The sequence below is a fragment of the Platichthys flesus genome, chromosome 17 (genome assembly GCF_949316205.1).
Source record: "Platichthys flesus chromosome 17, fPlaFle2.1, whole genome shotgun sequence".
In the NCBI taxonomy this organism is placed as follows: Eukaryota; Metazoa; Chordata; class Actinopteri; order Pleuronectiformes; family Pleuronectidae; genus Platichthys; species Platichthys flesus.
Window position 1 is genome coordinate 6,181,456 of NC_084961.1, and position 26,245 is coordinate 6,207,700.

The 26,245-nt window shown below is 44.4% G+C and overlaps 3 protein-coding genes across 4 annotated transcripts; 2 read left to right on the plus strand and 1 right to left on the minus strand.

The window, feature by feature from the left end:
- Nucleotides 1-1,792: 1,792 nt before the first annotated feature.
- On the plus strand, nt 1,793-9,194 carry s100u (S100 calcium binding protein U). Its single transcript, XM_062409651.1, has 3 exons — nt 1,793-1,970; nt 4,501-4,629; nt 5,227-9,194. Exons 2-3 carry the CDS (start codon nt 4,510-4,512, stop codon nt 5,824-5,826), a joined length of 720 nt encoding a protein of 239 aa, XP_062265635.1. The 5' UTR covers nt 1,793-1,970; nt 4,501-4,509; the 3' UTR covers nt 5,827-9,194.
- A 1,853-nt stretch (nt 9,195-11,047) lies between these two features.
- On the plus strand, nt 11,048-11,636 carry s100s (S100 calcium binding protein S). Its single transcript, XM_062410050.1, has 2 exons — nt 11,048-11,206; nt 11,436-11,636. The coding sequence occupies exons 1-2, from the start codon at nt 11,054-11,056 to the stop codon at nt 11,631-11,633; spliced, it is 351 nt and encodes a 116-aa protein (XP_062266034.1). The 5' UTR covers nt 11,048-11,053; the 3' UTR covers nt 11,634-11,636.
- A 5,261-nt stretch (nt 11,637-16,897) lies between these two features.
- Nucleotides 16,898-25,409, minus strand: LOC133972964 (SH2 domain-containing adapter protein E-like). 2 transcript variants are annotated; one of them, XM_062410598.1, is made up of 6 exons: nt 24,457-25,409; nt 22,289-22,415; nt 20,904-21,131; nt 19,895-20,135; nt 19,247-19,366; nt 16,898-18,213 (listed from the first exon to the last, which is right to left on the minus strand). In XM_062410598.1, the coding sequence occupies exons 1-6, from the start codon at nt 24,955-24,957 to the stop codon at nt 18,030-18,032; spliced, it is 1,401 nt and encodes a 466-aa protein (XP_062266582.1). In that variant the 5' UTR covers nt 24,958-25,409; the 3' UTR covers nt 16,898-18,029. The 2 variants fall into 2 exon arrangements, with proteins under 2 accessions (XP_062266582.1, XP_062266581.1); XM_062410597.1 differs by having other exon boundaries at nt 22,289-22,418.
- Nucleotides 25,410-26,245: the final 836 nt, after the last annotated feature.

Below are 26,245 nucleotides of genomic sequence, written 5' to 3' on the forward strand. Positions count from 1 at the left end.
TCCTGTCAGTCATTCACCACACTGCATGATGTTCAGCCGCACAGCGAATTACAGCCTTGATTTAGAGGCCTGTAACCCTATACATGTCACTGCTGTCACTGCTGCAAGCTTGCGGACAATATCCTGTTCCATAGAGGGTCATAATGCCACTAGAAAGTTACCCATCCATGCATCACAGCAGCAGGGATGCTAAGGCTCGTGGCTGTCATGGACACGAGGGAACCCAATGCATCCCGTCATGTTTGGGAGGACATCTTGTGTCTTGAAGTGAAGTGAAATACCTTTTTGCTTGTTTCGCTGGTAATTCTCGGAGTTAGGGTCACTTTGTATTAATGCTGATGTCTAGACAGAGTTATGTGTGCTGGCATGCTCCCCAGCTGTTTTATGGCCCATAGGCTTGTTTTAATTTTGCAAAAAGAGAACAGGAAAAAAATTCCGCTAAGTGAGAATGCAGATCCTTCGGCGAGATAAGAAAATATGACCTTTGTCTCCACCTGCAAACGGTGAGGTGCCAGTGTGGGAGGAGTGGTGACGGGCAAATGAGTCAGCAGCAGCACAGTGAGGGACTAAATGAGCAGGGCACCCGTCCATTGGGCGCTGTGTGTATATCTGTGGCAGAGACTGTATGTGCCCTGTGGCTTCTAGGTAAGGCCTCTCGGTCAGGAGCGCTCCCACAGCCGGGAGACTTCCACAGAAAGACACAGTGAGATGTTATCCGTGCTGGGGCTTAAAAACAATACGTAGTTCTCCAAAGAACTGTTAAGAATCTGGCAAGGCTGCTTTAGGTCTTGCACCACTTTTCTTACCACCCACACCGGCTCTCCAGTGAAGAGTCATTGCCAAAGTGACCTTTGGGAAAGGATCATGGCCACAAACTAATTCTGATGATAAAATATGGATTTGTTCATGTTTAGAGGTTTATGTGTAAAAAGGGGCGATATTTCCAATGTGTGTCCCAACTAGTGACATAAGAGAAGAGGCAACTCCTCCATGAACAGGATTGTAAGGGTCTGATAACTAAAGGAGCAGGGCACCCATCTCCTGCTGTGTGTATATCAGTGGCACACACTGGCTACAGGGAAGGCCTCTTAGTCAGGAGGCTTATATCTCATCCATCCATAGAAAGAATCCGTGTTCTAGTATCTGTTCGGGTAATCTAAAAACAACACAAAGTTCTTGAAAACACTGTTTACAATCTGGAAAGGTTGCTTGAGGTCTTGAACCACTTTGACACCCACACGGTCTCTCTGGTGAAGAGTCCTTTTATTCTCACATTACCTGAAGTGACACTTCAGCTGTCACCTGTGGTTGAAAATGCGGTTTTGTTCATGTTGGGAAGTTTTGGTGCCAAACAAATTTGTCATGACAAAGAAGAACAGGCACCTCATCCATAAACAGGATAGTAAATCTGTGTGATATCTTCAGTTTCTAAATGTTTGTTTTTTCTTTTTTTAATAAGTGAAATAGTTTTGCGTGAGACTGAGACTTTGTGCAGATGAAGTAATCCGCCCCGTCTCCTCGTCCCTGCAGACGACGCCGCTCCACAGCCACAAGCCTGGCGAGCAGGCGTGAAACTGCGCAAATCACGCATGACGTGCCACAGCTGGCCACATGAGCCAAAGACAAATCCAGTTTAAAAAACAACAACACAAAAACGAGTTAAATAAGTTTCTAGATCCAACTTTTTCTCTGCGATTTGGCTGAAGCATAACAAAAAAGGCTCCTCCACATTCCCAGCTCTGCCTCTCGCTCACTCGCTCTTCCAGGTACACGCCCTTTGACTTGTCAGGGGGAAAAGTTTTAAGGAAAGAAAAAAAAAAGAAAAGCCAAATCACGGAAGAGGTTCTGTAGTCCTACTAGTTTGGCAAGTTCTGTGCGCGCAAAGCAGCGTTTGAAAGGCGGAGAAGAGGGCAGAAACTCACAACTGTGCGCATTTATTACACTGCTCTTGTCCCGCAGACGAGTTTACGGTGAGTTGAATGCGTCTTTCCTGGATTTCAAGTTTTTTGGAGGGGGAAGTTTCTCCTCCGCTGGGTTTGCTCGCGGGGTGTTTTGCCACGTTTCGGTGGAGGCGGCTTTGCAGAGAGCATTGCCATGAAACTCGGTGTGGCCGCGGCAGGGTTTCACTGTGGCAGGGCTCACGTTGCACTTTGGTAAAATAAGTGAATGATGATAGTTTCCTGGTGGATTTTGTGCTTTTAACGCACTGATCCGCACAGTGTTTGATCACCATATGCTCCCTCTCTCTGCCTCCCGGAAAGATATTTGATATTTTGATGTAGATCCGTTGTCAAGTTGCCGATCAAATGTGAAGCGCTTATCAAAGATTGAAGGTGGCTGTACTGGAGGTGACAGAATGCGCGAACACAGTCTTTCCAGTTGGCATCCGGGCCGCGCGTAAAAGCCACATTTTGCGCTAAATGACCCTTTTGCGCACAGTATGCTTTTTTATTAAGGGGCCCACCGGAGTGACAGCTTGGCTCTCACACCGGGTGGATTTATTTATTCATTTAATTTATTAGCACGGAGATGTCACTTGTGTCGGCTTTCTTTCAATACCGCCTTCCAATATTGAGCTAAGCGTCCTGGCACACCTTGTGGATGGGGTGGCGCACGCGTCCCCGCCAGCGTCCAGTCGTCTGCGCGTTGAAACCCAGCTGGATGAGAGACGGCCAGCCCGCTCGTCTGCTCACCGCAATCTACAGCCACAACCTGACTTGTTCCTCTGTTAATATTTCATGACACACGAGCGCTAGTATTGTCATTACTCTGCGCACGTACCGTATCACATTCTCCCATTTGGTAACGGAACACTCAATCTTCTCCGGGCTCTGGAGGGAAACGGGAAACCTCTGGTTGTAGGCCTCTATGTTTAATTATTTGCGCAGGGTGTTTTTTTTTGGGTGGGGGGGCTTTAAGACAAATACCGGTGATTAGTTCGTGTCCTGAGTGGGACAAGACGAAGATCTGACGTGGGACGCATGTCTTGAACACTTATGTCGAAATTAGGACACATGCCTTGGCTCCAAACCAGCACCTTGAGGCAGCTGACAGAGTAAATAATGGATGTGAGAATGGACAGAAACGTCCTTGCTGGGTGTGTGTATTTTTTGTCAGGACGCACAGAGAGCCGTTAAGGCCCCTGTGTAGGCTTCTACTGCTGCAGAGGGAGTGTCCCTGGGTCAGGAAGAAGTGAAGAAGTCCCCCAAAGTTCCTGCAGACTGTGTCCATAACATGATCCATCAAAGGACATGATCCAGGGATGGGATTTCAATATAAAATGTGCCCAATTTATCAGTTTTATACTCAAAACATTATTATTCCACAATAACAGCTGCATGGACAATCAGATGAGATTTGCTCACTTTACATATTTGTAAACTTGTGGTTTGTATGATGTTAACGTGGGGTCAGAAGGTTAGAGATCGTTATGTCACGTTAAAGAATCTAGAAAGGGGGTCGAGTGAAATTGTAGATGTTAATGGCCCCGTGTACGCCACACCTATCAGCCCTGTGTCTTGTGTTATAATGAGACTAGCAGGCACATGCTCTCGGCCTCTCTATGCTCCTGGGGACTGCTCGAGTGGGACAGGCACTCCAGCGGCAGAGACACAATTTTGCAGTTTACAAATGACCATTTAGCTGATCTGTCGTCTGTGTCGCCCACTGTGTGCTCTGCCGACAGACCAGTACTGTCAGCTTTAACGTATCGTGTCACTGCTCGGTGTTAGACTGTAAATTCCTGTCTAAGTGAGCTCCTCGGACAGCAATGAATGGAATTCCTGCAAAGTTGTGTCACCCCCTGGCATGTTCTGTCATCTGTAGATTATCTCTACATCTGTCGAAACCCACATTTCTGATTGTTTGTCTTTATCTTAGTCAGGTATCGTCTAAGTTCATCTTTTTAAATGTCTGCCTGTTTACAGCTGCGGATGTGTAATCCATACCGGCCCTGACTGTCCAATTCATTCGGTTGTGTATTTGTGCAAAACAGTCGGAAGGCTCAGAGGCTTGAGGAGAAGAAAGGGCCCACGGAGTGAAAACAAGGATGAGCTAGTGCCACTGAAAAAGAGAGGCAGGTACAGCTGGCAAGAGAGGGAGAGAGAGACAGAAGGACGGAGAGAGAGAGAGAGAGAGAGCGGAACAGACAGGGACTAGGTAATCCCTCAGGTAATCTGAAGCCCAGTCCCCTCGGTTACTTCACTAGATCAGATGACCTATCAAAGATCAGACCTTCCATTGTGCAACAGAACCTGTCTCTCAGTCAGACTCCGTCTCTCCCTCTCCACGTATCTCACGTCACCATCACGCCGTCATCGCCGCTCTGGGGACACGAGGATATCCTCTGTTTCATTTTCCACTAGATGTGTCCATGGTCTGAATGTGGTTTATACGGCAAGCAACAGTAGTCAAATGAATTGTCTATCTGTCTATCTGTCTATCAGTCTATCTGTCTATCTGTCTATAAGTATATTTCTGATATCAGTGTCTTCCCCACAGAGAGGAGTCATGGAGGATGCTATTCAGACCATAGTGAAGGTCTTCCTGAAGTCGAGCAAAGGAAAGGAGAGTCTAGGGAAGAAAGAATTCCATGGCCTCGTCAAGTCCCAGTTCAGCAACATCCTGTCGGTTAGGAAATCTTCATTCTACTATTCTGAAACTTTACCAGCACTTACATTATGTAACTGCCGAACAGTATTCATCACAAGGGGCAAGTCTGAACCTTTTTAACATGAGCATTGAGACCAAATTGGAGTGAAATACACAGCAGATGAATTGGAACAATATCATAGCGTATCATCATAGCGGTGGTCTAGTGGCAGAAACTTGGACTATGGGCAGAAAAGGTTCGTCTCTGGTTCGACTCCACGGAGAAAAAACAAAAAGACGAACCTGGATTGATCTGTCCAAAAATCCAAGAGGATTCTCCCTACCCTGTCTAGTGCCCCTGAGCAAGGCACCTTACTCCCCCAACATCTGCTCCCCGGGCGCCGTACATGGTTGCACACTGCTCTGTGTGTCCTGCACCAGATGGGTCAAAAGCAGAGGTTAAATTTCCCTACAATTGCATGAGTGTGCATGTGTTTGGGACAAATAAATGTATCTTAATCAGGTTGATAATGTGAAGAGACCCACTGATACTGATAGAGAGACATTTATTAAAAGTGTATTGTGATTTCACCATCATGCCTGGGTGTCTCATGGTTGTTTGTGCCCACCACCCAGGACGCAGGGAGCAAGGAGGCGGTCAGCAACATGGGTCAGGGTCTGGATGAAAACCAAGACGGCAAGGTGGGCTTCGAGGAGTACATGAAGCTGGTCGGCTACCTGGCGGTCGCGCTCAGTGACCAGCGAACCCTCGATAAAGAGGAACCGGCCCAAAGTGCTGCTTCCGGACGAGTGGCACAAAGCGCCCCCGACAAAGTGGAGGAGAAGCCAGAGGCGACCCCAGAGGCTGCGGAGGAGCCCAAGCCTGTAGCAAATGAAGAGGCAAAGGCAGACGCAGCTGCTGAAGTGAAGGTAGAAGCAAAGGCTGATGCAAACCTAGAAGTAAAGGTAGCAGTAAAAGAAGAGGGAGAGACGCAGCCTGATGTCGCAAAGGTGGAGCCAGCGGCGGCGGCTGAGGTGCCGGCGGCGGCGGTGGCAGCAGCGGTGACAGAGGCAGCAAAGGCTCCAGCTGCAGAGGTGGCAGCAGCGGCCGTGGAGGTGGTGGTGAAGGAAGAGGGGGAGGTGGTGGAAACGGTGAAGGTGGAGGAGGTTGTAGAAAAGGTGGCTGCGGCAGTGGAGGAGGAAGTGGATAAGAAGACAGAGGAGGCGACCTCATAGGGGACAATCCACAACCAATAACACAACACACACATACACAAAACATAGCATTAACGTTGCCAAAACTAAGTTTGTAAGCCACTAAAGTTTTGTTTTTTTTAAACTCACAACTTTGAAATACGAAAGTTGTTCAAACACTACCCACCCAACTCTGAAGAAACCCCCTCCCCAGACATGATAAATAACACGTGTCCATGAAATAGTAGAATTATTGCTTTATATTCCTAGTTACCACTATGTTAATATGTACAGCATGTGCATCCCACTATATTAAAGCACATTTACCTCATCATGACAATATACTATGATTGCATGCAGACGTACATGATCTTGTGCATGCCAGATCCCTGTGAAAACTTTACTGAAAGAATGAATTCCCCTGCACATGAACGCATCGCTGCAGACTGTTCTTCCACAGTTGTGTCATGCAGCCCTACATCAATTACAGTTCAGTCTTCCGGGTATAATATCACAAGTATACATCTTGCTAGGTACTAATGGCTTAAAGAAATAGTTTGACATATTTGGGAGTGGTGCTTATTAGCTTTCTTACTCAGGCTATTGAATACGGAGCTACAGCCAGCAGGTGCCTAGCTTAGCCTAGCATACAGGCTGGAAACAGAGGGAATCCGCTACTGAATAGATTAATCTTTCTTATACTTTGGATTTTCTACGATTAACCAAACACGATATTTTGAGCTCCGAAGCTGCTTGAGTGCACTTTCTTTCCCCTTTAGACACAGCTGGGCAAGCTGTTTCCCACTGTTTCCATTATTTATGCTAAGCTAAGCTATCTAGCTACCGAGCACAGTTTCCTATCTACTGGACAGATAGGAGTGTGAGGTATCAATCTTCTCGTCTAACTCTGGGCAAGAACGCAAACCCCCAAATCTTAAACTATTCTCATATTGGTTGCATGAAAATCTGTCCGTAACGCTTAATCATTTTTTTAATGTTCTCCTCTTTTAACTCACAGTGCTATGGAACTGATTTGGCATGACAATAAACATATTGTTTTGCTGAAGCTTTGCTCATCCTAATTTTGTACTCCATCACACCCTCTTCTTTCTCTCTCTCTTTTATTCTACTTTACGGGCTCTTTCTCCCTTGTTTTTACTCTATAAGAGACGGGCTTCATCTGGAGCCAACGGTATATTCCCCTCACTCGTAGTCGGCCATCGATTAGGAACTGGAAGATCAGGCGGGGCCCCCTTCCTAAATGATTTAGGTCCGAGGGATAGAATACACATCAAAGAACCATTAGGGTCAAAAAGGAGCCTGAACTGGTCCCATGGGAGTGAGCTGGTCACTGGAGGAGCAGGTCATGCAACTTAATCCACGTTGGTTAGAGCTGGTGGAGAAGAAAAAGATAACAAACACCAAGTAGAAAAGAAACCCTTATCAGCTGTCACCTTTTGGCACTTTTTATCCAGTCCTTTATGATATAGTGCATATGTGGTTATTTTAGCGCTATTGTGGTCATATTCTACTTCCTGACCCGTAAAGGTGCAGGTCTCTATAGCTGTAGCACTGAATCGGAGTCTTCTCTTTAGCCCCTGTTCAAAATAGTTGCTGCTTGTTTTCCAATGTGTGTTTATCAGCCACGCCCTGCGACAGTGTAGAGACCCTGCCTGACAAAAGCAACTGGATCCTTCAGTCTGATATGTTGGGAAAGTGTTGGATTAGGCATTTGATGTGAAACACACCCTGTGACACAATAATTTCTCCACTGATCCTGCCCATTAGACGAGGTGCTGAGTGTCAGAGGTGGTGCTGTTTGTGTGAGTAAAGCAGAATACTGATTCTATGTGATGTTATCTTTTGTACGGCAGCCCAATGAAAAGATGTTGCATTCTATCAGAAAACTAAATATTAATATTGTATTTAGCATTACTGGGGCCATTATTTAAGTTCTACATGGCCACTTTATATTTAACTCTTTAACCTAATTCTTTCTTGTTTGGACCACTATGGAGATCACTTGAAACATCGATCTAGTCACATTACAAAGCAATTTGTTAATTACAATTTAATGATTTGTAAATTGTCCCCTCATCAATAATGCAGTCATGAGAAAAAGGCTCGTGTTGCAGGATTGCTATATCATAGGTCTACCTGGCCAGCCAAACACACACAAACACACACACACACACACATGTTTTTGGCACACCAACAAATGTGGTAACAGCAGCAGGCGTTTCAAACTGTTCGGCAGCAAAATGGTCAAGACAAATAAAGCGAGTCATGTGATTTGCCTGCTCCGCTGCGACACTCCCATTGTAAATAGTCTTTCGTTTACCCTCGCTCTGCTCAGCCTGTATACACTCGTGCTCTAGTTTGCCATGTTTCCTGCATGATCTGCTACTAACAAACTTATTAAGACATTTGGGGGCAATTTAGTCTTTATCATTAGCTATTTTTTTTATAAAAAGCTATATGCCTTTTCATATAAAAACATTTTCTAATCATGGTACTTCCTGTGAATAATGGAGACATATCACTCTCTTGCACCATCTACAGCCAGTTTCCTGCTCAGCATGTGTATGGTCCTGGGCCGTTGCATCTTTAAGGCTTTACATGTGTGTAGACACATTGCCAAGCTGCACACATTGTTTTCTGCTTCCCAGCTCAGACCAGGCACGTAAACGCAGATTGTATCACTTCTCTACTAGTTTTAAAAATGTGATCTTTGCCTTCTTACTAAGCCAAAACCATGATAAGACGAAACTGGACCAAGCGAAATTCACTTGACTATTGACTTGCACTGCCAACAGACCTGGGTTAAACATCATCTGGAAATTGTTCTATGTCGGCGAATGTTTTCTTTGAGTCGGAGACGGACTGAGCCCTGAGCGCCGCAGCTCTGAACCGTCTCCACTGGCAGTTCTTTGCTGCTTGTCCCTTAGTGTAAACCGCACCCAGCTTTAACTCCATGCAGATTAAAAACATGCTGGAACCAAACACAGCAGACTCGCGGCAGGGAGTGTTCGCAGCCAGATTTCTCATCGCTGCACAATAAGTCCCCCCCCCCCCCCCCCCCCCCCCCCCATTGGATATAATAAGTGTACATACAAGTATATTGATGTGCTCTTCAGGCTCATTTGCTTGGAATGTTTGTGACTATGGGACAATTCCCAGGATGTAGTGCAGGCTCTCATCATTGTACTTCGATGTACTCGTGTTTATTTGCCGCCAAGCACGAGAGGGCGTGTGTGTTCAGCAGCTGGACTCGTTCCAGTCCACCTCGCAATTCCAGCAAAGTCCACTCTGCTTGTATTTCAACTTCATATGTAACGCTGTATCATTTTTTTGCTTATTCTCTGTAAACATGTAATGGCTCAAATTGAATAAAAACTGTGACGACAATATATTTTTCATCCTTGGCCTCCTATGTTTGTGCTCGCCTCCTGTTATTGTGTATGTGCACGTTTGAGTGTGATGGAGAGAGGAAGAGAGGGCGGGGGGGGGAGGCAGAGAAACAAATGTGGCAGGTGTGTACGTTGAGAGGGTGAAGGCGTTGGAGGGGGGAGACGGAGGGGGAGGAGGGAGGGAGGGAGGGAGGCAGGTGATATTTAAGCCTCGGGCAAACTCTCTCCCACATCCATCTCTAGCTTGGCTCCGTCCCCTGCACCTCTTCAGAGACAAAGGAGGCCCTCCATCAACACTCAGGTGAGACACACAACTTGCTTCGCTGTACTTTCTCCTGTGTATCTGACGATGGCTGCCATGTAAAAAAGTGTATCATCTGCGTAATATGAAAATCCTCCTAGAGCGTTAAGATGCTGGGACTCGAGAAGCCAAACTGCGCGATTCATTTTGGAGACTTTTTGTGTTACTTTTTTGTCGCTTCTGCTCACTGGATTTTTGAGACGAGCATGACAAGAAATATAGATCAATGAAATGTGTAAACAAGCAAAGTCATATCATGAAATAACAACATAATGGCGTTAATGACACATTATTATTATTCACGTATGAAAAGATAATAAAAGCATGACATGGACTTAGCCTTTGTTTACATGTAATGTCTTTGCGAATCTCTCTTTTGTTCATTGACATAGTGCATATGCATTATTACCTTACTCAATATTGTGTTACTGTTGGCATTTTTTGTCGCCATGGTTCCCCATTGTGTTGCGTCAGCCAGTGACACTAATGACCCCTATAGATTTCCCAGTTATCCAGCTTTGGTGTCCGCTCGCCTCCTCTTTTGTTTCGGTCGCCTACATCTCTGACCTCCGCGGCACAATGCACGGCAGCATGACGAGAGGCAATAACCGGTGACTGGCATGAGCATCCTCGTCTCCCTTTGTAACAGCTGATTGGTTAATAAATCATGCACGGAGGGAAGGAGGGGATCGATTGACGGATTGGATGATTCCCTCTGTTTATGTTTAGTGTGTGTGGTTGGGGATTAAGCTCCAAATAATACCGCAGACTTTTAATTTTGAACTTGGGGTTTTAAGTTGAAGTTTCTTAGGTTTCCTGAGCGTGGCGGTGAATGAGCGCACTTATCCGAACGCACACGTCAGCGTGCACGCCGGCACCTCACGTTACTCTGGCCTGTCGATTTTGAACGTCATATTTATGTTTCACTTCTGGTTTTTCGAAAATAAAATGACAGCTTTTGTTGAATCATACAGAGAAGATTTTCACACTCAGGAAGTCTCTCTCCGATTTTCTCACTAAAATGGGGACGAGAAGTGTCCCATGTCAAACTCTGCACTATTGACCGTGACTTGTCTGTGTCTGTGTGTGCACAGTCTCTCCACCAGTCCAGCAGAGAAGCAGCACCATGCCGGACACAATGTGTGTAAGATTGTTCGAAACAAAAAGCCTTTCCAACGCTATCCTCCGACCTTTCTATCCAACCCTCTGAAATGTAGCGCCCAGTAAGGTCACACACACACACACACACACACACACAAACACACACACACACACACACACACACAGGCACGCACACACACACAGTGACCACACTTCCCAAATTAGGGTCAGTAATAGCCTCTGCATTACCTGCAGAGTGTTATTCAACCCTTTTCTCTGTGAAAATGGGAAAATCTCTCTGTTTTATGTTTCCTTCCACCCTTCTGCCTTTCCAACTATCACTTTGTCTCGGAGGTGGCTTCAGCCCCGGTTTGCTATGTGGCCGCACATGCAGCTGGGGCCTGGAGCGGGCGTTTTGTGAAGGAGTCTGACCTTTTGACCCGATTCCCTCCCCAGCATGTCCAAGGAGCCCAGTTCCAACCTGGAGAGCGCCATGCAGATCCTCATAAAGACCTTCCACAAGTACTCGGGGAAGGAGGGCGACAAGTACACACTGAGTCGGGGCGAGCTGAAGGAGCTACTGGTGGAGGAGCTGGGGAGCTACTTGGGGGTAAGAGGAGAAGTGTGTGAAGAGGCACATATTTTGTTGCACACTAACACACTGATGCAGTTTGCAGATATGTGACACAGAAGTGAAGGTATGCGCTCAAATACACTGACGGCACAAGCTGGAACAGGCCTGTGCAGTGATGTATGCCCCCCCGACACACACACACTCACACACACATAACAGGGAACACATTCTTAACTCTCTCTTCCTCTGTGTTCCCAACTGACAGAGCTCCAAAGATAATGAAGGAGTCGAAAAGGTGATGAACGACTTGGACGCCAACAACGACGGGGAGGTGGACTTCACCGAGTTCATCATCCTGATGGGCGCCCTCACAGTCGCCTGCAACGACTTCTTCCTGGAGTACAAAACAGACGAGAAGCCGAAAGATGGAAGCAAATCCGAGTCGGCGGAGAAGAAAGATTGAAGCCGTGCAATGGGAGAAGAGTGGAGGGAGGGAGAGGGGGGGGGGAAGGGAAGTGGGGGAGAAGAAGAGAGGGAGGTAGATGAGGAGGAGGGGAGAGAGCTGTAAATCAGGAGACATAGAGGACAGAGTTGGAATGGATATTTGTCTTGTGCAATTCGTAAACACTCCGGCTACACATAAGGGAAGCGTTCCAGCAGATAGTTTGTGGGTTCACAGGGCACGGGGGCATTCAGCAGGAGTCCAGTGTTTTCCCTGCAACACTTTTTCATTCCGAAAGCACATCCGGAGCTTGTTTCACAAACAGGACGAGGAATCTTCCAACTTCAGCTCACATCCAGCAGCAGTTTAGACAGTTTCTCGCAAGTTCTGAATAAAGGCACTGGGGGGGGGGGGTGGAGAGAGGAAGTTTTGTTGCAGGACGCACACTGGGCTTGTTTGAGCATTTCTTGCACATGAATAACTTCTGATCACATATAAATATAACTGAAAGATGATCGTATCGTTGTTTGTACTCTGTGTTTTAACAACAGAATATGAATTACCCACTTTCCTGCACCTATTTTGTAATCGTTTTTTGGGGTAATAACTAATGCATTCTTCAAAGATATTAAACATTGCATTTAACCAACAACCAACTGTGGTGTGTTTGTGTGTGTGTGTGTGTGTGTTTGGGTTTGGTTTCACATTCACTTCCTTTCAATGCTGCACAAATATTCATCAACATGTCGGGAATGAATCGCCGCACCTGGAAATCGAGTTGAATGGTGCACAGAGAAACTCTGTCAGCAAAAAGAAGGTGTGTTCCTGTGTGTGAGCGTCCATCAGTGTGTGTGTATGTGTGTTTGTGTGTATGTGTGTGTGTATTGGGGATTCCCACAGAGTAAACTGCTCCAGTTCATGCATCCTGCCAACAATATCCTGCAAGTCTTGTTCCACTAGATATAAGCTGAGCCAGATGTTTGACTTGGATCTGCATGGAAAACTTCTTCAAAAGAGGGAAAGAGAGGAGGAAAGAAAGAGAGAGACGGGCTGAGGGTGTGAGGGGAAGATAAGGGGAGAGAGTGTTTGTATGTGTGTGTGTAAATGTGCGTCTCGTCGATTGTGTGTGTGTGTGTGTGTGTGTGTGTGTGTGTGTGTGTGTGTGTGTGTGTTTGTGAATGAAGGAAGAGCAGCGCAGGCGGGGAGTGAATCCAATTTATGGAGTACATCAGTCAAGTATGTAACTTGGAAAGTGGTGGTATAATCACAGAGGAATGTTGGAGTTGCTGTGACTGTTTGCACACATGTCCCTCAGTGTCTCAAACACACAAACACACACACACAGACACACACAGATAAGTAAATCAACATGTCCTCTTCCACCCTGTTGGCTTTTTACCGCAGCTTGTCATTTGAAAACTTCAGCAGCTGAGGGAGATCTGTAATGTGCTTGAACGTTTTATGAGCTCAACCGACTCCTCTTACCTAGAATTGAAAAAAAACAACAGGTCAGTTAGTGTAGATGGGCGGAGCTCACCCTATTTGCTTTCATTCCTCGAGTGAGGGCGTCCTCTGATTGGCTGGTTTGAATGTTTGAGTTCAACATGCACGGCCCGGCAGATAGGTAAATAATTAAAAAAACAAGACGGCGTTCGCGACTGTTAACCCTGCTGCAGCCCGGCTCATTCCACAGGACCAATTTATCAACTGCTTTTAAAGGGGGTGGACAGAATAAGCTGACCTGGAGTCAGGTCATCTGTTCCCTAATGTGCAGGTGCATGGGTGGGAAAAGGGAGAATTATTTAGTATGCCAAGAGGACGAGTGTCCGTGTGCACAGATCCTTTAAAGCACCAATGAAACAATACTACAAGTATTATCAGCGATTTATATACTTATATATTCTAACATTTGACTTTTGTATCGGGTCAAAGTCGAGCTTAAATGCAGGAGTGGTTTCCAGTCTGGGGGTCGGGCCTTTCTTAAGGGTCACAGGATAAATCTCAGGGGTCGTGAAGTCGTCAGTTGGACAAGAAAGAAGAAACAAAACGAATTCATACTTTCACACAATATGCTCCAGAGCCACAACCCTAAACCATCCAACCATCACGTATTCTGTTTAATCTGAGCCAATCCCTTCTATAGGGCAAGAGACACCTTGAGAAAAAACCCACGTAAATGCACTTAGTTAGATTCCGACACAGTAAATGAAGTTTCTACATGATGTTCACAGGTTTGCATTTAAAAGGAGCAGCAGTGGCAACAGGAATGATGTAGGTCTTTCATAGGGAACAAGAGTTATTTAGTGTTTGAGACTGAACATTTCTTCTGGCGTCAGGTTGAGAGCAAAGGGGAATTTCAACATGTTCGTAGGCGGATGAATATGGCAATTATGTGCTTGTAGAAGTGTTGCATCAGTTGGGATCCACATTGAGACATGATTGATTCCAGTTACTTAACACTCGATCAAATGGCCCCTTTCAACCGTACTCAGTCGTACAATGGCTGGAAGACGTCCCGCAAGCAGTATCTAAAAACACGGCTGTCCTCGCCAGACGATTCAAACGGAAAGACGAGCGTCTCCGCTGATGGATCACACGTGGCAGGCGTCTGCTCCGCGGGGGAAAGGAGATGAGCAACACAGAGCCAGGGCCGTGTCACTGCCACCGAGTCAGACGCATCTGATAACGATGGCAGGGGCACTTCGATTACCAGCGGAGCAGGTCAAGCGACACCCTGGATTCCAGTCGCCACGTCCATCAGGCGCAGTCAGCCGGGCGATCATGTCAGGCTGCCACGAGAAGCCTGAGGGGCCGGCTGTCATGAGAGTAGGATGTCACACACACACACACACACAGGGGAACAAAATGAGATTATTCATTCAAGTATACAGCAGCGTAGGTGGATCCAGGTTTATAATCATCTGATGAGTTATTCCTCTCCAGGTGGAGCTCACTCCCTCTTGGGGAGAACTTGAGAAGGCCCCTCTTCCTCGGCTTCATGAAATCCATCTCGACGGAGGGCCTCAGGGAAACCTTATGGCTTCAGATCACTGCCAAGGAGGAGCCGGGACACTTATGAATTACAAAGTTTCATACGCTACACTCGTACTGCAAAACATTTCACAGGGAAATACTGCACTTTGTACTCTGACAGGGGAGGTGTCCAGTTACTGTCTGTTGCAGGATTCTCAGACTCTTTGAGCTTAGACATACAACCGACGGTCAAAGAAGCATTCAACCATTAGTTTCCAATCTTTTTGTGGCCACTTACAATAAAGCACTTGTTGTTGGGGGCCCCGTGTCACATGTCAATTGTTTGTGTGTCATTAGCAGCTTCACCAAAGAGCCCAAAATAGTCAAGTAAATAATTTAAGATAATGGAATAATTCAATTTTAATGACAAACCAGTCACATGGACCATTGTTTTGCTGGGAGAGTAATTTGACTTATGACCCTTTCAGTATATTTGTATTTCTGTATTTCGACCTCCACCAAGGAGGAACATTTTCACCACTAGAGTTTCTTTGTGTGCTTGTGAGTAAGATTACACAAAAACTACTGGACGGATTACCAAACAACTTGGGCGAAGGATGTGATATGGGTCAGGAAATAATCTATTAAATTCTGGTGAGGATCCACAATTTAACACTTTCTGTAACATGATGAGATGTGGGATTTATTTGAAAATAATAATCTTGGTGGGAATAATTCATGGATCTTGATGCAAATAATCATGCATATAAAGTGTACTGATATCTGTGAGTGTGTGTGATTTGGTGCAGCTAGATCTAGATGTAAAGGGATAAACACAAATCCACATTTGGAACAAGCCATTAAATGTATTTTGCCATTTTCATTGATGTTTCAGAGAAGAATTCATGGATCTTGATCTAGAATGTCTATGAGTGTCTGTAATTTGGTATAGATCCAAATACAAATTCAGATCTATTACATTTTAAAAGGGTTTTTATAGAGGGATAGTTGGGCCTTGGCCGAGTCATGTGCTCTACTGAAATGTTTAGGTGAATGTAACAATGCAATTTTTTTAATGATAAACCAGTCACATGGACAATGTTGTTATTGACACTTATTAATACTAAAGAAACCTTTGAATCTAGAGCTTTAACTTGTAATTTTGTATTTTCACAGAGTGACATCTGTACTTTTACTTTATTTCCACTTCAGTCTGCCTCAGAAGGAAACAGCAAACAGTTATTTATGAGGTAACGCAACGTTGATGGGACGACTTAACGTTATTTCTGGATTTAGAGGAAACGAGATGCCTTCGTGAATTAAAGCCCGAACTCTTGGCACCAAACGGCGATGGCGTCCCGTCTCGGTGAGTCAAGGACAAACAGTTGAGCGACAGATATCAGCCTCGGATGACACCGACAGTGAGGAAGGTAAAGGAGAGGGACGAATGATATGTAAGAAAAGGAGGGAAGGAGAGAGGGATGGTGTCAATTGCTTCTTTTTTTCCCCCTCTTTGACATTAAGAGTCCTTGACATGGGTGTAATGATACTACTCTTACTATTTATCCTATTTTTAGAACCGCCTTTACCTTAGACGTACACACAGCACTAACTGCAGTGCTCATTGCAGGTAATCCATTTGTGCTCAACACGATCCTCGGCTTAAACCTAATCTCCTCCACTGGACCTTTCCCCCCTCAACCTGGCATATTCATTGACCCCCCCCCCCCCCCCCCCCTTTAAGAAGCATGTCAATCTAAACTTCCAGACAAATGAGCAAACTGCTGAAAGCACAATCAAACTCTTGCAGTTAAAAGATTCATCACGCTCAACAACATGCCCCCATTCAGTCATCCCAGGATGTGCGAGGAGGCCGGTTCCTCGGGGAGGAGTCGCTGCTTTGATCATTCACACAAACACACTCACATTCTGCTGTTTACGCTGTTGATTTATTTGGGGTCAGAGAGAAGCTGCACCGGGGATCTACAGCACCGAGACTCAGGACCTTTTTATTTCTTATTAGCGTTTCCTTTACAATGTCTGAACATCAGGTCTCTACATATCAAAAGACAACGGTGAAAAATGTATAACAGGTGTGTCTCCTTGGATTACTTCTTTGTGAGCGCGCTGCCAAGAACCACAAACCGACTTCCTTAAATCACAGAGAAGACACAGCGGTGTCAGGCTGCCAGGAAAAAAATGGGATACAAGACAAAACTAGGATCTTATTTATGGCACTTAGGGCTTGAATCCCTCTTTGTTGCAGACCAAAGGATTTCCATCATGTCACCAAATCAAGACAAACCATGTCAGGTGTTTGCGTTATATTTATAAAACACAAAGAAAAAGAAGACAGGGAATATAATACGTTCACAAATTTTTTGCTGTTTGGCTTCATTTCCCTTTTAGGGCGAGAAATAACAGGGGCCTGATACAGAATAAAAAAAATCTTGTTTCCATTATTTCAATATCTCTTAATTTCTTGTCTATATATCTTACAGAAGTTTGACATTCACTTATCACTGTGTATCTCGTCATTTGTTCCACTGGCATTTGCGTTGTTATTTATCCAAAAATCTCAAATGAAACACAGCCACAGTCCTTGTCTTGAAAAGCTCCAACTATCTTGCAGTGCATTTTTTCCTTCCTGCACATTACATCAGGGTGAATCACTCACTCTTCACAGTTTAGAGTAGAAGCAACTCCCTCATTCACAGTAAGACGGAGGAAAACCTCAGGGGGCAGCGGTTGCAGAAAACTAACAAGTATAAGGAGCGTGAATTTGAAATCTGCTGCACATACTAAGATCAAGTAGCTGGCGTTTGTCTACATCTTGATAAGTGGAAAGATACGCATGATACGTGTGCATGGTATTTACCAACTGGGAAGAAAAGACACATTGTGCTGATGAAGCCGGTGTAGTGTTCCAGCACATCCACCAGAGAGAGGCAGAGAGACACAACACAGTTTTCTAAGTCTGAAGCACTTCCTCCATCATAATACATTTTAATTTGAAGAAATTAGCATATGTATCTTTTAATAAGGATTAAAACAATGCAGCTGTGTACGAGTCACTTTCAAAAACAACTTCAAGTCACATTTAATCAATAAAAGTGCCTCCTGGTCTCCGCTGAGCCTTCACATGCAAAACATCAGCCTGTGTGTTATGCATCAGAGTAAAACAAAGAGAGGTGAAGACGTCCAGAGATTCAAGACTAAGGCGGAGCTGCAAATATGTGTTCAAAATCACCTAGTTCAATAAAAAACACACGTAAAGTCTGGTGATACAGTCGGGTCACACAGAGGGACGTGTAGGAAAGGGACATGGCAACAGAAGTACACGTGGAGCTTCACTGTGACTGATGTCAGGAGACGTTGCGTCCGCGCAGGCCCAGAGGTGTGTTTTTATTTTTGTATAGCTAACGTGGAGCTAAGGTGGAGTCCTCAGTGGACGCGAGGCACAGGGTGCAGCAGGGTCATGTGCTCGGCCCCGTTGAAAGGCAGACGCTGAGTGCAGTAATGGTGCACCACCTCCGGGATGCTGGGGAACACACAGCTGCTCTGGTCCAGGGTGTAGCCGCTCTCTTTGGTCTGAGCAACCATGATGTGAACGCAGCCCTGGCTCGTCCTGAGGAGAGTTCGCCCAAAATAAATGTTTTTGATTCATACATCATTCATGCATGTTTTTAAGCTTTCACTTACAAGTATGCGGCATTTCTACTCATGTAACATCTCGTGATAACCTCTGACATGTCTGTGATACTCAGCTCAACACAGTCACGACAACTGAGGATGTAAACATTTAAAAATGCTTTATTAATGTTTTATTAAAGTGTAAATATTTCCAAAACAGCTTGTTTCTCTGTAGAATATATTCTCAAACAGGAGTAAACTTTATCAGGGAATACTTTTAGCAGCAGAGTAACATTTTTTTTACTGCTGATGATGGAGTTGTATAAAACTGAAGAATATGCTGTATTAGGGTTTGAATACATGGCACTCTCCTTTTGGGAAAGCCTTAAGAAACCACATTTAAATTCACAAGATTCTAAGTTATATTTTGATCTGCAGGCATAAATATCAGAATCCTAAACATGTCTGATATTTTCACCAAGATTCTCGAACTATTCTCTATGAAAAAAACGTCCTATCTTGCAATGTTAACGAATGTGAAAAAGAAATTCCCCGATTTGAAGTTTGGTGTTAATCCTTCGAGTAGTTTTTACGTATTCCTACTAACTAACAAATTAACAAATGAGGAAAAACACATAAACCTCTTGTTTGAGATAATATTTGTGACTGGTACAGAATTATCATTTCTTTTTGTTTTTTATATGTTTTTATATGTTTATTAATCTTGCACCAAAATGTGCGCAGCCTTGTTGGCCTTCTAAGACACACTGAACAAAACCAGCTCAGTAGCAAAATCCCCACTGCACTGAATCACTATAAAAGAGCAGATCCACCTTTATACATGCAATCACCATCTGCAATAAGATAAGGAATGAATACTAACAGCCTTAGAATCTAAAATGTTAAAGTAAATATTTCCTGACCTATGTAATTCCTTTGATACGCTGCAGGATGAGACCAATGTGAGTTCACAGAGTTATCATCTCAGCCCTTTGGACACTCCCCATGCACTGTCCTCTTACACTCACTTGAGGGCGATGGAGTACTTGCTGTTGTCCGACTCGCTGTTCCTGACCAGGAAGCTGGCCTCTTTGCAGGACTGCAGCTGAGACTCGGCCTCCTGGCGGGTCACGCAGCCATGGTACCAGCTGAGACAGGAGGGGGGGTAAATCAACACTGTAACGTTTTAAACTTAAAACAGTAGCTTTAAAATGAGTTTGATGGTTCAGTGTAGGGGGAATGGAGATACCTCCATCCCACTCCTCACCCTGGACGCCTATAACTTTGGTGAGTGGGTACAGATCTCCAGTTGCAGATCTTCTGGTCCAGCAAGCTGGAGATCATGGGTAATATCCACCCTCCAGTTGTGTTTCAGTTCAGAGAGTGGGATTATATAGAGTCAAGCGCTATATAGGCTTTTTTTTTTCTCTACATGAAAACTACTTAATTGCTCGGACACGGAGCCAAACAGGATTTATCTCCATGTTTGGCTGCAGGGGGCGCTGTAAAAGTTACATAGTGATACTTTAATGCTACTAAATAACATGATTATTAATATTCAGGAGTGAGGTTTATTGCAAAAAGGAAAAATACATGTAAACGCATTGAGCTACAATCAATAAAAAATGTTGCCAATAATCTGGATTATTCTATATACAAAATACTAGAACTGTTACCTCTGTTTTTCCAGGGGCAGTGAGGGGTCCAACCGGCAGACCTCGGCGTCAGGGCCGCTGCCCGGCGTGGAGGACGGCGTCAGGGTCGGCGGCGACGATCGCAGGATCTTCTGGGTCCAGCTTTTCTGCCTCAGATGCTGATGCTGAGCCAGCGGCTGGGTGGGCGGATGCTGCGGCTGCCTGGTGAGCGTCGGGTGAGGCGTCTCATCTTTGGCCGGGCGCTCAGGGCTGTCAAACTGTGCTGGAGGAAGAGGAGTTAGGAGAGAAGATATGAATTCATGTAGAGAAATAACAGAATCTCTTCTGCCCATGATTGAACTGGATGCCGGCGCCTCCAGTAAATATAGAATAAGAAGACATCACTTTGATGTCTCATGGAAAATATTATTTAGTATGCTGTTGGTCTGTGCGAGATATGAAATATAAATGTGAGCGCAGGCCTGACTTGTTTTTTGACCAAATATTTTTCATATGGATCAAAGGCAGAGAAGAGGCAGGGTTGGTGCTTCAGTGGATTATCCAGTATCACAATTGAAAAGTGACAGCCTGAAATCTGCAATGCACTTTTGTTACGTCTGCCAAGGAGGTAATAAATATTATCATGAACTTGGTGGAAGGATGGAACAAGGGCCAACAAAGAACCCATTGAAGTCTGGCATGGATCCGCACGAAGGGACGGATCCAAGAAATTTATTTAGCACTTTCTTTAACTTTGCAAGATTTGCAGGAGCTTTTTGACTTTTTCACCAATTCTCCAGATCTTGGATCTTGGTGAAAAAAGGCGAGTATATGATAACAATGAGTGTGAGCAATTTGGTGCAGCTTGATTGAGTTTAAGGAGACTGTTGGAAATATGCCCTCTTTCTGGTTTCATGTAGTAACTTATGCAAAGAAGCGGATTGTTGATTTAAAAAGGTGCAGGAAGTTCAGTTCAGGTGTCTTCAGAAGTTAACTCCCTCACTTTCAAATTTAAAGTATCTGGGTATCAGTCTGTGTGCGATGTATTTACCGGACAGCGTTCTGACGATATGATCCTTCTTCCACTCCCACGGCAGCTCGTACTCGGTGGAGGGACGAGGATCCAGCTCCGGCCGTGTGACCACCGGCTTGTCACTATCAGCTCCCCCCTCGTACGGGACGTCATAGATCTGAAGGGGCGCGGTCTGGCCCTCCTCTGCTATCCCCTCACTCAGCACGCAGACCTTCAGCAGGTCCTTGGAGCCCCGACGTCTGATCTCTGGCAGGTGGAACACATGAAATTAAAGATTAAGATTGAGGCTTCAGATAACCAACAGTAAATTGATGGATGGTACGAGTGGGGCCAGTCTGCGCCCCACTAAAATCACTTCTGTATGATTCTTCAGGTTTTTTTTTATATTCATTTCACAGAGAAAACTTTGGATTTCATGTGCAACAAACTCATGTACATCAGGAATCTTCATGTCACATGTTTTATACATATTTTTTGTATAATTTAAAAAAGTCTGTACCTCTTTAATAAACCATGGATCAAAAAAGAAAAAATATTCCTCACACAGTGGACAACCTTGGTCATCTATGGAACAAGAATTTTTGATTTAAATAAATAGATTCTGTGGGTGGGAATATCCATTTCAACTACCAGTCGTGATGAATTTATTTCAGAATTAAACACCCATTCAAATATAAGTTTAGTTTCTGGTATCTGATGTTAAACTGTTAATGATCTCATGGCTCTGCTTATTGAATCACAGTGACATCGGACCCCTAACGACTTCCTCGCTGTGATTAAAACCTCTTAAATTGACTGAGTCCCATCATCACATCCTCTGCAGACTTCTTTGAGGAGGCCTGGAAGTGGCATTGATTGAAGTGACAGCTACTCGAAAGCACCGCGATAAAACATTCTCACATTCACAGCAGGCTATTGTGTAACCCTCTTTTTAGTTAAAACAATGGAGCGATGGAAGGAAAGGTCGGGGGGGAGGAGGGGGGTGCAAATGCGATTGGACGACGGACCACCAGTCATCCTGGATGCTGGGAAGTTTTGATAAATGGGCAGACGGGTCCATGTAGGGGTTTACACAGAGCTGCATCCGAGAGGAGGGAGGGAGGGAGGGGGCACTGAGGGCCAATTTCCTTTTGAGAGAATAGTATCAGGAAACAGAGACAGGAAAGAGGAAGCAGGGGCAGGAAGCTGCACCCATTGTCCGAGTGCAGCGGAGTTGCTGTGGCAAACCCATGGGGTGCAGAGAGCACTGGGGGAGCGGGTTCACGTTCTCACTGCTTCGGCCCGGAGAGACTGAGAAGGAGAATCCTGTGGTTGAGGATACGTGGTCGGACGCAGATTGTCTTCCTAGTGTTACTGGAACAACAAGGCAGTGAGATCATATCAGTGTTAAACGTGAGTCTCACCAGTGATCATCTGCTGGGCATCATAAGGCTCCATGTATCCATCGTTCTCCCCAACACGCTCTGCCTCTCTCTGCTCTCTGGTCTTCTGAGCGTCAAATGGATCGGCGTAGTCCTCAAGAATTATCACCTGCTAAAACAAAACACACACACACACACACACACACACACACACACACACACACACACACACAGGGAAATCAATATGTTCCAAGCATAGTTTAGACACTAGATTCACAATAATTGATGATTCCAGCAAAAATACAATGGCAGGTGATGATCTATTCATTTATATTTATTTGATTACGATTGTTTATTAAAAAAAAAAATTGAATTGCCATTTAGTATTTTTGTATGTGCAACAGTCAAAAAACGAAAATGCATTAAATAAAGTGCCATGTTTGAAAATAAGGAATACATTTTCACATTTGAGGCTGAACTGGAAAATATTTGACATTTTACATGAAAAATGAATTGAAATTGGAACATGAGGTGTTTATGAAGAGGTGGAAGACTGAGGCCGATCCGACAGGGATGAAGGGTTTTCTCAGACAAAAATGTTTTTCTTCAATAAAGTACATGTCAGACTTCAGTGAGAAGAATATCTTGTCTCCTCATATACATTGTTTTCTGAAGAGCGTCTCTTTGCTTAAAAGCCCATTCTCTTCACATTCATATCTTTATGTTAACATCCTCTTTTCCAGTTACGCTCCTCTGTCCCGTCATCATATCAGCGTCACATCATTTCTTGTTTATTTAAACCAGCCAGAGATAAGACCAGCCCGTAAAGTGACGCCGTCTCTCTCACTCATTTGTTTGCCTTTACAATAAACTAGCAGATGTTTGACAGATAATAACTCAGTGTTGTTTACACTCTTATTTTATAGAGGTTTAATCTGACAAATGCAGACATACACGTTTTTTTTTTGCTTTTACATTCAGTAAGGGCCATTTAACAAGTGGTTGATACATGAATTGAGATGGAGAATGGAGATGTTCTCCCTTTTTGAAACATAAAACTCCCCATTTCATTCTCTTTTATCTGTCTTTTTCACACCTTCTCTCCACTACCACCTCCCCGACTTCTCTCTTTCTCCTCTTTTTTTTTCAAAGCCAAGCTGGAGGGAACCTGGGATAGCACCCGAGTGTCAAATGACACAATGCTTTTTATAATATGATAGCCTTCACCAGGGGGCCTGATTTCTAGTGAAAGAGAGCGACGGGGTGGAGGGAGGGCGGGTGAGAGAAGTGGAATACTGAGCCAGAGGAGGTGAAGGCCTCATGTCTGACCGCAGCTTTGTATTCGAGGCAGCGGGAAGGTGGGTGTGAGGGCGAGGGGTGGGGAGGAAGAGAAAGAGAGATAGACAGAGTGACTGGGAGGAGAGGACACAATGGAGTGTTGCTGAGACAAAGGGGAGGAAGACGCAGAACCATTAATATCAATTTTCAGAGCTTGGACTGGAGCCGGGCCACTTCATTGTCACTAATATTGATGACAACACATTTTATTTTTGTTGTACTGCTGCAAGAATCAGAGGAAGGGGCCACTGATTCAGTTTTCATTTACGTTGACCATCATATCAACACTGGAGACGCATTTGCATCTTATACTTAGTAAATACTACAAAAGCTACAACAAGTACTACTATTAATACCACATTGGTAGGTTCATCATATTGTTTTTAAATCCATCGGGGGTTTCCTGCATAAAATCTTAATCTCAGCGATGAATAGTAACCATAGCCACCAGATAAGTGTGTTTATCTTGTTTCATTTCCTCTGAAATGTGTTGAAATGGGAATGTAAAGGGGCATAAACTGGAAATATTAATACTAAAGTAAAAGACATACCTGACAGTTACTGGAGTGCAATACTACAGTAAATGTACTAAGTTAGGCTTAAGTTCTGGGATTTTTCAGTTATCTTTGACTTCAAATGTTTCAGAACAGAAATACAGTATCTTTACTTCGAGAAAATATAACTTAAATAAAGCCCTGTAAGATCTTGATATTTGATATTTGAACTCATGCATCACAAAAAAGATGAGATGTTATTGAATAAAAAACTTCTATAAACATGACAAACAGCACAGATATCATGAGCATCTAAACGTATTTCCATCCGGATATCAATGGTCTATTGACAGGTTTTGGTGGCAGATGGTTACTCACTGGTTCTGCTTTGCTCTGGGCTGGTTTCTCTGCCTCACTTCCCACTGTGTTGCTGATGGTACCGCTGTTGAAGTTGGGGCTCTTGTCCTGTTTGTCCAGGCGGATCAGCCGGCTGATGTAGGAGGCATTGGCTGGGGGGGAGCTCTTCGGGCCCCGGTGCTGCTCCTCAAACACCGGCTCTGCTTTGGAGTTTTTCCAGCTCTTCCCGGACAACAGGTTGTCCCACACTTTCCCATCTTTACTCGGGGAGCTCCCACCGGTTCGGCCCAGCTCCACCGCCGAGTTTTTCCGGTTCCTCCCGGTCAAGAGAGACCCAACTCCCCCGCCGGTGCTGTCAGAGGAGGAGTTCTTGCGCTGGCTCGTTTTGGAGCCGGACGTTTTGGTGCCTATGCCGGCGACCAGGCCGCCCTTACCGGCTCTCGGTTGTGACTCGGAGGCTGAGCGGATCCTGTCGGCACCATTTTTCAGGTTGATTGGAAACTCCTTGAACCACTTGGCCATTGCAGCTCAGATGGAAACCAGTGAAACCTCTGTGTGCCTGCTCCGACACCTCTCAGCTCCATGCAGGGCCCCAGAGACGCACCTTTAGAAATCACAGCCCTTTCCCACAATAGACTTCCGCTGCTTTATTCTAGGACAAACTGCAAGAGCTCCACTCCGCACTTCAGAGAATATCATAGATGCTCTCAAAAGCCCATCGCTCTCTGCTCAAATACCCAACTATAGGATAAAATACCCACAACCTTCATGCCTGTTTGGCAAAGGGAGGAAAAATAAAACTGTAACCCATTTGTGGTTTTCTGACACCTGCTCCAGAAAAGAAGTGTATTCCCTTTGGAGGAAGAGGAGTCTTCAGAGTGGGATGAGATGAAAGAAGGTAAAGTTTGTCCTACTTCTGTTGTATGGTCATAATCCCAGAGAGGCTGATGTGTGACAACCGTCCACCATCTCAACGAGCCTGTGACTGAGGCTGGAGCGAAGAGAGGGGAGGAGGTGTGTGAAGTTGAGAGGATGGGGGAGGCAGAGCTGGGTGGGCGGCGATGATTAATTCGACATGCCATGATGGAGGTTTGCAGAATCAGTAACATCTTTGAAATCACTATTAATTTATATTGTTTGTTTCTAGTACACAAATATTATTACCTACACATCTTGTCTGTTTCATTATTATTTTATCAATCTAAATGTTTTGTTCCTGTATTTTTTTTAATTTTTACTTTTACTTTTGTCGTATCAAGCACTTTTTGTGTAAATAAAGTTCATATTAATATGAATAGTGTTTTTTACGTTGTTGTTTTTATAGTCTAGCCCCTAACTTTGGTTTGAAAAGTCTTTCAAACTGTACTTTATTAGTAGTAATAGTAATAGTCGCAGCAGCAGTTGCAGAAGTAGTTGTTGTTGTATTCTTATTATTTTAGATAACCCGCTATATACACCTGTATTGGTTTTCTGTGTAAAATCTTAATTTGTGAAGCAAAAAGTAACCATAACAACCAGATAAGTGTTTTTTTTTGTTATTCCATATCTTCTGAAATATCAATACTGAAGTAAAATAATTACCTCAAAGTTTTACCTGAAAGCACCATCTAAGTAAACTCTCCAGTTACTCTCCAGTTGTGGGATTTTAATAGTTATTCTGACAAAAAAATATTACAATAGCTAAATTAACATCATTGTTGATTAATAAAGACACATGATGAGTTGACAACTATCCTAATAGATGGTGGGCATTAATTGTATATTAACAATTATCAATGTGCTTAATTGGCTGTTTGATTATTAGCCACCT

What these genes read in the sequence shown, in the direction of transcription:
- s100u (XM_062409651.1), top strand. Translation starts at nt 4,510, where the DNA reads ATGGAGGATGCTATTCAGACCATAGTGAAGGTCTTCCTGAAGTCGAGC. An exon ending in AGTTCAGCAACATCCTGTCG is followed by an intron (nt 4,630 to 5,226) that starts GTTAGGAAATCT and finishes CCCACCACCCAG; the next exon opens with GACGCAGGGAGCAAGGAGGC.
- s100s (XM_062410050.1), top strand. Translation starts at nt 11,054, where the DNA reads ATGTCCAAGGAGCCCAGTTCCAACCTGGAGAGCGCCATGCAGATCCTC. An exon ending in AGCTGGGGAGCTACTTGGGG is followed by an intron (nt 11,207 to 11,435) that starts GTAAGAGGAGAA and finishes CCCAACTGACAG; the next exon opens with AGCTCCAAAGATAATGAAGG.
- LOC133972964 (XM_062410597.1), bottom strand. Translation starts at nt 24,957, where the DNA reads ATGGCCAAGTGGTTCAAGGAGTTTCCAATCAACCTGAAAAATGGTGCC. An exon ending in CTGCCCCTGGAAAAACAGAG is followed by an intron (nt 19,367 to 19,894) that starts GTAACAGTTCTA and finishes CTCCTGTCTCAG; the next exon opens with CTGGTACCATGGCTGCGTGA. An exon ending in AAGTACTCCATCGCCCTCAA is followed by an intron (nt 18,214 to 19,246) that starts GTGAGTGTAAGA and finishes AACTCTCCTCAG; the next exon opens with GACGAGCCAGGGCTGCGTTC.